The following is a 13,792-nucleotide window of genomic DNA, read 5'->3' as shown; positions in this document are numbered from 1 at the left end:
AGGACATGAATTAAAAAAAAAAAGAAAAAATTTCCCAACCCATTCATTCTGTGCATCAACATTAGGATTTTTTTTTCTTCTGTACTTCAGGGAAGGGTCTATAGGGTGTTCAGGGTTTCACTACTAGATCGGACTCATGATTCTCTTGTTTACAGAAGAGCTGGGATTATAGGTGCATGCCCCGATGCCCAGTCTCAATCACTGTCTCAGCGCGCGCCGGGGGCTGGCCGGCAGGGCAGGCCTGGGTCGAACCCTGGTCCCTGCACCTGCTTGCAGGCGCTTTAATCCGCTGAGCTGTTTGGCCGGCCCAACATTAGGATATTTATTAATACATTATACTACATTACTAGGTTACACTAAGACTTAACACTTTCCTAAATTAAATAGTAGCAGCCACCCCAATTCTTGAAAGCTAGAAATGAAAGGAGATGTTCTCACTGACATTCATCTACTTGAACCTACAGTGATCATCCTGCCTTGGAAAATTCCTATTACTCTTAGGAACATGAGAAGAATTCTCTCTCACATTAGTATTATTTACATAGTATTGTTCTGGCAAACCTAGGAAATGAAATAAAGCAATAGGAAATAGATAAGATTTATAGGGAAGAAAGAAAAGCATAAATATTCAAGGAGAAAAATCCCATCATTACTTTCAGATGCAATGATGGTCATTCCTAAAAACAAAGGCAATGAAGTGAAAATCAACAAAACCCTAAGAATAAAAGTGCCTAAGGTAGCCCAAGGAGCTCAAATATATTCTATACATTGCCTAGAGAAATCATCTATATCAATTAGAAAAAAATCTGTTAATAGTCAGAAAAACTCAAATTATTAGGAATAAACAACACATATAACAAGATCCATATAAAGAAAACATGCTGTTGGGTGGGAACAGTGATTGCAAAGGTCTTAATTCTTCCCAACCTAATCTGTAAGCCCAGTACAACTCATGGAAGTGCATTAAGGAAAACCTGCTGTGCTGACTATAAAGTTTATTAGTGAGAAGACTATTGCAGAGGTAGAAAGGAAAATTTTCAAAAGAATAAACATATCCAAATAGAAACTGTAGTAATAGAAAAGTAGATAGCTAATGTAGAAAGAGAAACAGGTCCACGAGAGACTAGGCCCAGTCCCACCTACGCACAGGAGATTTTGTGTCTGATGGAGGTTCTTTTTTGACCAGTGGAGAAAGGCTGCTTAATCAATAAGTGCCAGACAGAGGGAAACAACGATTATAGTTGAAGAAAATGCTGGAAAATGTATTGCAGTCTAGCAGGCTGAAGGGAGTGAGGCAAGGGGTGATTACAGGGGGGACTAATAATGTGTGAAGCGAAATGCCAAAACAAGACCTGCGGGCAGGCAGACAAGAGGGTGTGAAGGGCATGGCTGGTGGGGGTGGGGTGAAAGCATGGAGACTGGGAGATGGAGGAGACATTTCTGAGAGAATCCTTGATCTTTTCTAAGTATCAGAAGATTGTCCACTAAAAATATCAGCGATAGAAGACTAAACTAACGATCATTGGGCTAGCAAGAAGCATGATACACAAAGACACTTTTTGTGGTGTGTGTGTGTGTGTGTGTGTGTGTGTGTGTGTGTTGCTGGAAATTGAGCCCAGGGCCTCAGGCAGGCTGAACAAGAGCTCTCTCACTGAGCTACACCCCCTGTTGCCCTTTAAATATAATGAGAGAGTTTTAATAAGAGCACAGCAACGAGTGGAAACAAGCGATTAATAAATGTGCAGAATTCTTGCTCCTGCAGAAAGCTGTCCACATTCGCCCATGAACCACACATTTAGAAGACTCTCGGCACTTCAGGGCCCAACGAACACGTGGGGTTCCGCAGAATGCCACGTCAGCCCGTGTGGAAATGAGGCCAGGCCTGAGCTGACGCGCCTTGGCTTGTCCTGGGGTGGCTTTTAGGGAGTTTGGGGAGAGGCTGGGTCCCTCTCTTCCCCCAGTGTTGACAGCTTCTCCCTTATATGGGATATAATTGCAGTTCAAACCCTCTTGATTTATACCCGAGCCAAGCAGTGTGGTTCTAACTAGGATATAAATAAAGTGTTGCGTAACTTTGGTTTCCACGTGCACAGAAGTCCAAGCCATGATCTAAACAAGGGATTCTTTGGAAAATCAATAACTCTTATTTTATTGATTACAAAAATAAGAAGAGCAGTTGAGTGCAGAGATCTCTTTTTCGCAGGTAGGGATGAGGGGATAAGCTCTTGGGAAAACTCAGTCTGGACACCTCATCCTTGATGTTTAATTACTCAGTTTTGAAATAAAGGTACACAGAGGTCCTATTCATTTTGGAAAACTAAAATCGTACCTCAGGCAAAACACCTCAGGACGATAGTCATGAAACATAAATCAGTAAAATATTTTGGCATCAAGCATGACTCATGTTAAAATGCCATGAATCACAGGAGCTGAGCTTTACAAATATTAAGTCTACTCACTGGATTCTTTTAATTCATACCAGGAAATTAAATGGAAACAATCTTAGCCCAGAGTTCTGGAATGTGTCTTAAAATTATCTGGAGTAGGAAGAGAATGATTTCATGAGAATGGCCAATGGGAAACTTGGAGTGTGCATGCAAATCTCTCATGTGAAGAAATTCGGCAATCATTTCACCGTAAGCTGTAACATTTTCCCTTTATCCGGGTCTGTGGGTCCCTCATTGCAACAGAAGCCAGTTTTACAATGGCCCTCTCCTGCTGGCTGCCTTTCAAAGTTGCCAGTGGATGGGAAAGGGACGGAACAGACCAGAAAGGGACAACAAAAGCAGGAGCGAGGCGAAACAGAAGAAGGGAGGGGAGACCGTGCTCAGTAACCAGCCCTTGTGCTTTTCCAGGGCTTTCCATTGCTCTTTGATGTCTTAGAGCCAACTGAGACAGCACCCAACAAAATGCACAATGGGGACACAGTATCTGTGTCCCAGGAGACAGGTGACCCCCCGGCTCAAGTCCCAGCACAGGCCCTGCACACACCAGACTGCATCCATGCTCCTCGGTACTCTGCACTGACGACACAGCTTTTGCTGAGCCTACACCCGTGTCTTTCCTGGTACTAAGCCAGCAGTTACTTCAGAATCCCACCTGCAAGTGGTCGCCTTGGACCCTTCCACCTTCCACGTCTCATGTAAACCTGTCCTTTCCAGATCAAAGTCACCAGCGGCTGGAGCTTCCTGCCTGTGGATGTGCTGCTGCAGCAAGGCCAAGTGCTTCTCCTTGGTGGCCACAAACTCCTGCTGCAGCTCTTCAAGATGTCCCTGCAGTTGCTCCAGCACCTGTGGCAGTGAAGTCACTGGAATCATTCACAGTAAGCCTGTGCATGGAGTTGTTTTCCCAAAACACAATTGCAGGTGTGCCCTGCAGTAGTGTCCAACGGAAGGTGTCACTTCCTTACAGTGTCAGTTGTTTCCATGTCTGACATTTGAATTATAGACCACCCGGAGTCATGGCAACAGCCACAACACCTCCTAGCATACGGCTGCAAGGCAAACAGTCTTGCACATTTACCAAGTGCTTCCCTATTCCTTATTTCATCCACTCCTCGATGTTGAAAATGTGGCAACATAGACTTCCAAGAGGAGGAAATTGGGGCTCTAAAGAGCACGGCCGAAGCTGCATTGATCTAAGGAAAGATCCCAAGTCACAGAGCCTGGGTTAGCGTCCACGCAGCTGGAGAGGGAGACCTGGGAGGAACAGCAAGGTTCAGCCCAAGCGTGAGTGATGGTGTCCGGGTGGCCGCATGGGATGCAGATGAATCTCTGCACTGTGTCGCTGTGGGGCAGGGCTAGAAGACACAGAGATGCTTCAGCTCCATGTCCTAGCTCCTGAACACTCCCCCGGCCCTGCCTGTGTCTGCCCCAGTCCAGAAGCATGAGATTCGAAACCTGTGTAGTACACCGTCTCTGTTCTAAAGGTTTTACCCATTGAAAAAAGAGGCTGTAGCTTAGGCTCCTGTGGCGAGGCACAAGGTAAGGAGTGAGACTTAGGTCAGGCTTACAGGGTGCCCAGAAGGCCCACTGTGGCAGCCTCTATGGAAAGGAGATTAAGGGGCAGATTGGAAGGACACTACCATGGGCAGGGAGGTGCACAGAGGAGCAACGAGGCCAGGAACAACGCAGTTCAAGTTCACATTCTGTCCCTTACTGACTGAATGACTTTTTTTTTTAAATTTTATTTATTTATTTGTGGGGGGGGGCCAGCTCAGCCCACCAGGGGGCGGGGCTGGCTGGCATGTGGTGCTGGGGGATTGAACCGCGGTCCCTGTGCTTTGCTAAGCTTGTTTTAAATAGGTGCTTTAGACCACTGAGCCATCTCACCAGCCCCTGACTGAATGACTTTAGTCAATTGAACTCCTTATGCTTCTGTGTTTCATCTGTAAAATGAACATAACATCTCTCATCTCACATTTGAAAATTAAATGAGATCGCTGTGCCGGGAGCATAGCGCCGATGATCCTCAGCTTCCAGCTGAGTTACATCCCTATATCACCATGGTCAATGGAATAGATTTGTATGGATGTATTAAAAATACATCTAATACATCACCATGCAGCCTAGCCAAAAAAAGGCTCAAAATGCTTATATTAGCCTATAATTGATGAAATACAAAGTTGATTTTATAATTAAGTGCTGAATAAATAGCTTGTTCCCTTTGCTGAGGGCGGCCACAGGATACAGTGTTGGTTGGCCTAATGGTTGATACATTGTATCAACTTGAAAAGTGAAAAGTTTAACTAAGTTAGCTGAGCAATTCCACACCCTAGGGCGTGGAGGGCCCTCCCTAGGATATAGAGGGACCGCCCTAGAGTGACTCAGTAGGAAAAGGAGATAAAGAGGAACTGAGGAAAGCGCCACTTCCTCAGAGGAGCTCCAGTCTTCCGCAGTCAGCATGGAAGGAAGGAAGGGAGGCTTGCTAGAAGCCAGAGCTGTGTCTCCTCCCTTTGCCCTTTACTGTTTTCCACCACCATGAACTGCTACCCCCTGCCATGTGCTACTCTGCCTTGGAGCCAGCAGGAGTATGGACTGAAATTTTCACTGTGAGCTAAATAAACCTTTCTTTTATTAATTTTGGGTGTTGGATACTTGGTCCGAGCAATAAGAGAAGAGTAACTGAAAGAGCTGCTCACCGTGTGACTGCACAGCTGACTGGGAGATATGACTTGCTGCCACTGCCCTGCGTCTCCGGAGAGTACCACAGAGCCCAGGAAAGGGTAAAAATTCAAAGTAGTTTCTACATACACATCATGGTAAATTGACAAGTTGTTAAGTTGAGCTATTAGAAGTCAAGAACCAACCAACCAAACAAACAAACAAAAAAAGTCAAGAACTATTTATACATACTCAATAGATGGTAGCTGCTGTTGTTATAAATTCTTTCTTTCTTTTTTTTTTTTTTTTTTTGGTTATGGGAATCTAACTCAGGACCTTGTACTTGCCAGATAGGTGCTTGTGCTGCTGAGCTATCCCCTCCCCCAGAACTATAATTCTGATTAATAAGTGAGTAAACAGAAGTTTGGAAACACATTGGCTAGGGGGTGTAGAAAGGATGAGTCCAGGAGATATTTTCCATTTTCTGACATATTTAGCTTCCATCTTTCTCATGTCCCAGCCAGAAAACTGCTTTTAGATCAGCAGCATCAACAGGTTCCTGTCTGCCCTGATTGCCATTGTTTTCAGCCTACAGAAGGCAGCACGAGAGAGAGGAGCTGGCCTCTTCTCTGTACCACCATGGACTGACCATGTCACCCTCCTACCGTAAGGCACAGAGCTTGTTTGCTTCTCCTACAGCCGCCACGATCGCTGCTCCCTTAGGGTCCAGGGCCTGCTTCACCTCTGCTCCTTCAGGTGGCAGGTGAAGAAGTTCCTCCCATATGCTGCTTTCCCACCCATTATTGGTCTCTCTCAACTTCTCCCACATGGTTATAAAAGGATGCCTTCATTAAATCTCTCTTCAATGACCCCATTTTAAAAGCCAACTTTCTCCTCCCTGCCAAGATTCAAGGCAATACTGGAAATTCTGGGGGAAATGTGATAAATCTTGACTAAAACAAGGACTTGGGAAGGCTAACAAGTCAGAATAGTGATGTCAGTGCTGGACAAGGACAGTGACAGTGAGGGTGGGATGTGCCAGAAAAGACACAGCCCTGGGAACCACAGATGAAAAGCTGGGACTCAGGACTTGGGAACTGGTGGCAGGAACACATCAGTTAAAGCCACAAGAGGGAATTAGAAGTTCAGAGGAAAGAAGATAAGGAGAAGGGAGCCAATTGTAGATTCTAATTCTGGATCTTGGAATTTGAAGTATATTTCAGAAGACAGGGCTCAGTTTTCTAGGCATAAAAGTATTGCATTTAGTTTTTATAACACCTCTGAGAAGGAAGACATGCTACGAGGAGGCTGAGATTGTGTAGCCAATGAGCAGAACCTGGGTGTCTGCTTCCCACCGTGCTGTGCTGCTCCCACTGCAAGGGTAGTTCTAGCCTTGCTCTGGCCCTTTACTAGCAGTGAACCAGTACACTGGAAGACCCCGACCACAGGTTGAAACTGCCAGCAGCTGCCTTTACTGTCCTCACTCCTAACCGGAATTACTGCTTGCCCTCTACAATCAGGAGGAAACTTCCTAAATCAAGACCTCTGAAGGCTGAAACCTTAAACCAGTTCTCTTTGGCTTTGTCCTTTTTAAAAGCCTATGCTCTTCCAGCTCCCCAAATCCCAGCTCTTGGGAGACCTTTGTTTATTACTGACTTCTGATTCTGCCTTCCAGACACACCACCTTGCTGAAACAAGGCTTGCCAGGGCACCTCATGACAGTTGGATTATCAAATCCAACTCTCACTTATTTTCCTTCTTCCCCCAACATGATGGCGGGGCCCACTTGCCCCACCTTAGAGCCATCTTTTCTCTTGGTTTCAACAAAAGCTTTGCCCCTTCAAGCCTCCTTCTGTTCCCTTGGGTCCTCCCCTTGGGTATCATTTGTGGGCCCTCTTTTTCCCCTGCCCTCCGGTTGCTGTTGCCGTGACTCTCTCCTTGACTCTTGCATCTCCCTCCACCTGTTCCACCTGGGAACTCTCAGCTGTCCCATAACTTCAAACCAAATCAGCATCACTGTGCTAAATCAACATTTCTGGCCCAAGTACCTGTGAAGGCCAGATGCACTGCTGTAACTGCCTTCCCAGCCTCCACACTAACACATCCTCTAGGGGCCCCCAAACCTAAAGTGTCCCCAAGCTATACTTAATATCTTGTCCCTTTTCTGCTTCTTTGAAGTGGACCCTCCACTTTTATCCTGCATCACGGTTGTCTGAGCCAGAAATCTGGAGTTCACTCCTTTCCTATTTCTGTTCCTTTCAGTCTATTGCTACTTTAAACCCAAAGATGTTTCCCCTTTCCATCCTTATGGTCATCCTTGTTTTGAACTCTCCTTTTTTTTAAGTGGTACCAGGGATCAAATTCAAGACCTTGTGTTTGCCAGGCAGACAGGCAGGCGTGTATGCCACTGAGTTCTCTCCCTGACCTGTTTTGAGCTCTCCTCACTGGCTAGATTACAGCACCGTGATCATCTCCCTGTGGTCAACTTCCATGGTGGTTGCTGTCTCTGCTTTAAATCCTTTAGTGTCTCTATTGCCCAGAGTCAGGATAAAATCTAAGCTCCTTAGTATGACTTAAAGGCCTTGTAGATGTGGTTCTTGCCCGCCTCTGTAGTTCCCCCCTATCCACTTCACCACAGGTCCTCCGAGCTCCATCTGGTAAATTACAGGGCCACACAGAACCTCCCACATGCAGAGCTTTCCAGCGCTTGTGCCACTGCACCCACGGCTTCCTTTCTCCAGGAGACTTTGCCCTTTTGCTGCCCAGCTTATCTCTTTTCCTCCAGCAATGCCCAGGTCTCAAGTCCCTTCCAGAGAGCCTTTTGAACTATCCTATTGAAAGCAAGGGCATGCCTCTTCTAGGCTGCCGTGAGCATCATCGGACATTTCTTTTCCTTTCTTTTTTTTTTAAGTATTTTACTACAGGGTCTATAGGGTTTTACTACACAGATAGGACTCTTTCTCCTGTTTTCAACCTCCCAAGTGCTGGAATTACAGAGACAATTCACACCCAGTCTCAATTGCTGTCTCAGCACGCCCAGGCGAGGAGGGCCCCACACGGCATGCTGGAGATGGAATCCGAGTCCCTGCGTCTGCCTAAGCAGGTGCTTTAATCTGCTGAGCTATCTGGTCGCCCCTTCTGTGACATTTCTCAAGCTATCTTTTAGTTATTTGCTACTGGAAAAGAAAATGCTTGTTTGTTCATCTCCAAATCTCTAGTTCCTGGGACAGGGCCTGGGGCACGAAAAATGCCTCAGAAATATTTGTGGAATGAATGAATAAATGAATGAATGATTCAATTAACATAATATGTAAATGAATACTGTGTCCCTTAGCATCTATATTCTTCTGGGTTTTGTCCATCCTCTGGGATACCTGCAGCGTAGCCTCCATCAGGAGGCTGACCTAGTGGCCCAAATGCATCTTCTGCCCATCCGGAGTTCTCCCAGGCTTGAGCTTTCCCCCACTGCTCCACCTCCACTTCTTATGGCCACAGCGCTGATCACAAGACTATTACGGTGACCACGTAACTGAGTAATTTGATTAACTGCAGCCACAAGCAGGGATGTAAGAGAAAAAAACTTCAACCTTAAACGCACTGCTTTGAGTCTGGTTTTAAATGTTTTCTAAGTCTTACTACTGAGCTACCAAGGACCAGCATTTTTTATAACCTACATCTACAGAAATCCATCAGCTATGGGTCACCCTTAATAAGAGTTCTTCTCCAGAACACGGTGTGGTCCCAGATTTGTTATAGGTGACTGATGAGGTAAAAGGTCTCCTGAGAAAGAAAGAGGGCCAAGTGCATATAGAAATATAATTCTAGGGCTGGGGAGATAGCTCAGGGGTATAAGCGCCTGCCTGGCAACCACAAGGTTCTTTTTTTAAAAAATTTTATTTATTTGTGTGTGTGGGGGGGGCCAGCTCAGCCCACCAGGGGGCGGGGCTGGCTGTCATGTGGTGCTGGGGGATTGAACCGCGGTCCCTGTGCTTTGCCAAGCTTGTTCTAAGTAGGTGCTTTAGACCACTGAGCCATCTCACCAGCCCAGCCACAAGGTTCTGAGTTCAATCCCTGGTACTGAAAAAAACAAAACCAAAAATCCCAACAACACCACCACCATAATTCTCAGCTCTTGTAGCCCCAGAAAATAATACATTTTAATCTTCAGCCAAACTTTTCTTACCAGCACATTTCCAGGTCCACCACCATAGTGGAAACAAGGTGCTATGAAGTTATTTATATTTACCTATATCAAATGTCCTAATAAAGATGTTAAAAACCAGATAAAATTCATTACCAGCTTTTTGTCTTGCAAATGGCAGAGAGTGTCCTGTTGTAGTCTTTTGGAAAATTCTTGTACCTACAATGAAAAGAAGTAATATTTCATTAATGGTATAGTCTGGTATTTAAATTTACCGATAGTTATTTCTACCATTTAGAGTCAGCTTGAAATGTATTACCTTAGTCTTCAGTTGATCCGTCTGTTCTTTCAATTTCTGATACATCTGTTTCCCTTGGCATATCTTTTGAAATATGGAAGAAGAACTTGTGGAAAGGTCTTTCTGAGAGGCTGATGTCAAAGTCAAGAGACTTGGCTCTGGCTCTAACCCTGGATGAAAAAGAGTTCTTTCTACCATTTATTTCAACTTAACACAGATTTAGTCAGCACTGAAGACAGAAGGCTGTAGCAGTCACTGCCTTTTACTATTTTTTTAAAAAAAGCTGTCAAACTATCTAAATCAAGAAAGCTTTAAAATACCAGTACCAAGGGCCAGTCAAATAGCTCAGCAGATTAAAGCTCCTGCTTAGGCAGATGAAGTGACTGGGGTTTGATTCCCAGCGTTCCTTGTTCCCCCCTCCACACACACACACTGAGCTGGCAATTGAGACTGGGCATGGTGGCACACACCTATAACCCCAGCTCTTGGGAGGCTGAACACAGGCAGATAACTACAAGTTGGATCTGTGTACTGAGACCCTGTAGACCCTGTACTAAAATGCAAAAAAAAAAAAAAAAAAAAAAAAAAAAAAAAAAGAAAGAAAGAAAGAAAAACAAAAACAAAACACACCAGTACCTGTGAGAAGTTCTTGGATGTGTACCGGAGACTCCATCTGCACAATTAAAGATAAGAAAACATTACCGCTGAGAGGAGTCAAAGGCACCATTACCCAGAATGCCTTGCAGCGCCCTGCTCCTCACTGAGGCATGAGCTGGGGCCATGATGCTTAAACTAAATTCCACTTGACACTTATTTGCTGGTTGACCTAGGCAATCATCATTACTGTCAGCATGTGACAAATGGAGATAGTACAGAATCTACCTAATGGGATTGCTATGAGCATTAAACATTAAATATTTATCATATTATTAGGCATATGGTAAGTATTCAGCAATACTCTCAGTCATTAGGATCAGTTTTGATACTAGTATGTGGATTACCCAAATATTTCTCCTAAAACTAGATAGAAGCCCCATGACGGCAGGGACCATCATTGATCTGGTCACCAGCTCTGTTGCTGGTACTTTCACTGATGCTGTTATTCTAGCAATAATATAACATGCATTAAATTCCGGGGGATATAGCTCAGCAGCATAAGTGCCTGCCTGTCAAGGGCAAGGTCCTGAGTTCAATCCTCAGTGCCTCAAAAAAAATAGAATAAATAAATTCCAAAATTTGTATCAAGATAATGATTTCTTTCCATTCAACACAGGCTACTTGAACAGAGGTTTTAATCCCAGAGTGATTTACCTGGAAGTTCTTCCTATTGTTCCCAATGCTTCAATCTTAGACACATATGAATGTCAAAGAGCTAAATAGCAGTGGTCAAAATGACCAGTCTATGAGTGTAAAATTCTAGGATCCAGTTCTCCAATCTGAATTGACAAAGACTAGAAATAATCAGATGCCTGACCTCGGATGCCCACCACCCGAGGGGCATGGGCCTGACATCCACGCTGCTCCTACCAGGCCTGAGGTACTGAGGATAGAGCGCAATGCACATGTTCTTCTGTAAGCAGAGCAAAGAACCCGGAGACCTCCCAATACCACGGGGTGCAGGTATATCCAAGGCTTGGAGCAGCCGCCTAGTGGTAGCCAAGTGGTGTACTGGCCCCTTGGGTATATGTGTGGGGTGGGTGGATGGGTGGGTGTGGGGGTGGGTGTTCCTGCTGAAATTCCTCAGAGTGATCACTTGGAGAAGGGGGTTGAATAATGTGGGATGAAATAGAAATAGGATGCCCCTCATATAAGGCTGAAAGAAAGACAGTACAGTCCTGGTAAGTGCCAAAGAACTGGAATGATACATTGATGATTAAGGTGACTTTATCTTACTGGTAAAGCTCAAATAATCAGTGAGAACCTGAGTCTCAGCAAGCTGGGAATTTGGGTGAAGATGAGAAGATTGGATAAGGAGGAAAGGAAGATAGCATAAAAAAATTTATGAAATCTTGCACCTGGACTGAGGAGGTACCTCAGCAGCATAAATGCCAGCCTGTCCTGAGTTCGATCCCTGGTATCCCCACACCACAAAAAAAAAAAAAAAAAAAAAAAAGAAAAAAAAAAAAAAAAAAAGAAAAATCTTGCATTCAATGTTACTGACATAACATGTTTGAAAAACATTATCAAAGAGCTTAGTTCAACTCATTTTAGTGACTAAAGGGATAAGGTATGTAAGACACTAAGGCTGAGCTGTTGGAGGAAGACAAAGTTGCTGCCCTCCAGAGTCTTTGAATCCAATAGGAGAAACAGGCACTTCCAGTTTGTTTACGAGCCAAAGCAGGCTGAGATAAATGTTCTGACAGAAGTAGTGAACAGGCAAAGACGGCTGTGAATAGTCACGTGGTCTGAGGGGACTTGAAAGAGGCTCTGAGATGAGCAGAGATGGGATTTTCACACAAGATAAGAGGTGAGAGGGTTCAGAGCCTGGGAAGAGGCTCAGGATCAGCCAGATGGCTGTGGACAACCCCTACGAGGGGAGCTGAGTTTAGGATGGCAGGTAAAGAATACAGCTTGAGTTTGGATCTTATCCTCTTAGGTATTTTTGTGAGTGTGGCTCCTGATTTTTCTCAGACCACCACCACTGAGCTCCTCAAATGCTAGCCACCAGCCCAGATGACTAGGGCAGAGGTGGCGACCTTACGGCATGCACGTCACAGTGGACTGTTTGGTGTCCAGTGGAACCTCAGAGCTAGAAATGTACTCTACACACCTTTCAAAAAGTCACCTTGACGGACACGGGCAGAAGCCCCCTACGTACTTACGGGAGGCTATTTTCATTTACCTGCGCGTGTTGTGAAGGTTCTGCACTGTTCCCTTGCCTTTCTGCTTGTTGCTCTTCAACAGAATTTGACCTAGACAGGTTTTCTAAAATGTCTTGCACAATGATGGATTTATTTCTCAATTTAGGGGAAAAGCTGGCTTGTTTAGCTACTGTGGGTGACTTATTCAATAGGTTATGTTTGGGGATTTTCACTTCCGGAGCAACCTTAGAGAAATCTGGGGGCTGGTAATGAACTTGACCTTGGCCGTATTTGCACACACTGCTTGAGCTTGCTTTTTCAGTCAGCTGCTTCTGGGATTCGTGCCCTTTGCAACTTTTTTGTTTGTCACCCAGATCTGTGATCTGTATTAAAAGATTTGAATTTTCCTGATGGCTGCTCTTTCCAACAGTGACCAACTCTTCTAAATCAGAAAAACCTGGAGAATGACTGGGCTTACTGCTGTTCTCTCCATCCCTGTTAGGGTTGAGTTGGTCGGTGAATTCTGGGCTTTGTTCTTTTGGCCAAAAGTTCCTAACATAGCATGAAGAAATATTTGTGACAATAGCTGCTTCATCAGTACTGTCAGCATTAGAGATCTCTGGCAGAGTTTCACAATCAATGCCTTGACCTCCTAAAAACTGCTCCTTTGAAAGATGATGGAGCAAAATATCAGAAATCTTTGACTTCGAAGTATCTCCTTTATCTGCTGGAATATAAAGTGTCAGGGGATATTGTTTCTCTTTATCACAGTTTTTGTCAACAACGAAGTCGTTCTCAGTAATTCTACCCCAGGTCGTGGCTGCGGCTGTATCGGGGCAAGTCTCACTATGTGCTGCCTTTGCTTGCAGCTCCTCTTCTGTGAGGACAACTTGATCGGCAACCCCAAGGACCTTATTTTTTGAGGTAAAATCGCCATCATCACACATCTGCACTTGGGGGCAAGTGTCATCGTAAGGCAGATCCTCCTGTTGCTTGGAAGTTGTATCTTCTGAAAAATCTGTTTCATCCATGGTTGTCTAGCCTGGTAGCCTGGTCCTCTGCGGCAGGTATCCTCAGCTGTCTCAATAGATCCTCTGGTTTTCACCAAAGTCTTCACCTTATGCCCTGATCTATAGGAAACAAGAACAGCCTTGCTGTTAAATACATTAGAATAATGTCTGAAGCTGTGTTTATTCTGGTGCTTGTGCCGAACAAAAGGGATATTTTCGTGTAGCGAATTCAGCCATAAACACACAGACAGAAAGTGCACCCAAAAGCTCACGTATCCTAAGTACTGTGGAATAATTTTAAAAAGTGGGACATATTGTAGTTTTTATTCATTAAATTTAGAGGAAAACATTGGTCTACAGTTAATGACCAAATCTTTGCCGTCCTCTTAGGAGGGATTGGTTCTCCCAGAATGAGAGCATGGAACGGTGGCTGAGGATTG

At 44.7% G+C, this 13,792-nt stretch overlaps 1 protein-coding gene across 1 annotated transcript in view; it reads right to left on the bottom strand.

Annotated features, from left to right (window-relative positions):
- The window catches only part of Aknad1 (AKNA domain containing 1), a 34,042-nt gene extending 20,669 nt beyond the window's left edge, over window positions 1–13,373 (bottom strand). Inside the window, exons 1-5 of the mRNA XM_004636993.2 lie at window positions 12,384–13,373; window positions 10,178–10,214; window positions 9,563–9,711; window positions 9,400–9,462; window positions 3,149–3,290 (exon numbers count right to left, since the gene is read on the bottom strand). Coding sequence (XP_004637050.1) covers window positions 3,149–3,290; window positions 9,400–9,462; window positions 9,563–9,711; window positions 10,178–10,214; window positions 12,384–13,373 — 1,381 coding nt within the window. The remainder of the gene's footprint in view (window positions 1–3,148; window positions 3,291–9,399; window positions 9,463–9,562; window positions 9,712–10,177; window positions 10,215–12,383) is intronic.
- Window positions 13,374–13,792: the final 419 nt, after the last annotated feature.

Source organism: Octodon degus, unplaced genomic scaffold (genome assembly GCF_000260255.1).
Source record: "Octodon degus isolate 3935 unplaced genomic scaffold, OctDeg1.0 scaffold00084, whole genome shotgun sequence".
In the NCBI taxonomy this organism is placed as follows: domain Eukaryota; kingdom Metazoa; phylum Chordata; class Mammalia; order Rodentia; family Octodontidae; genus Octodon; species Octodon degus.
Note: the sequence above shows the minus strand (reverse complement) of the source record. Positions and strands in the feature narration are given on the sequence as shown.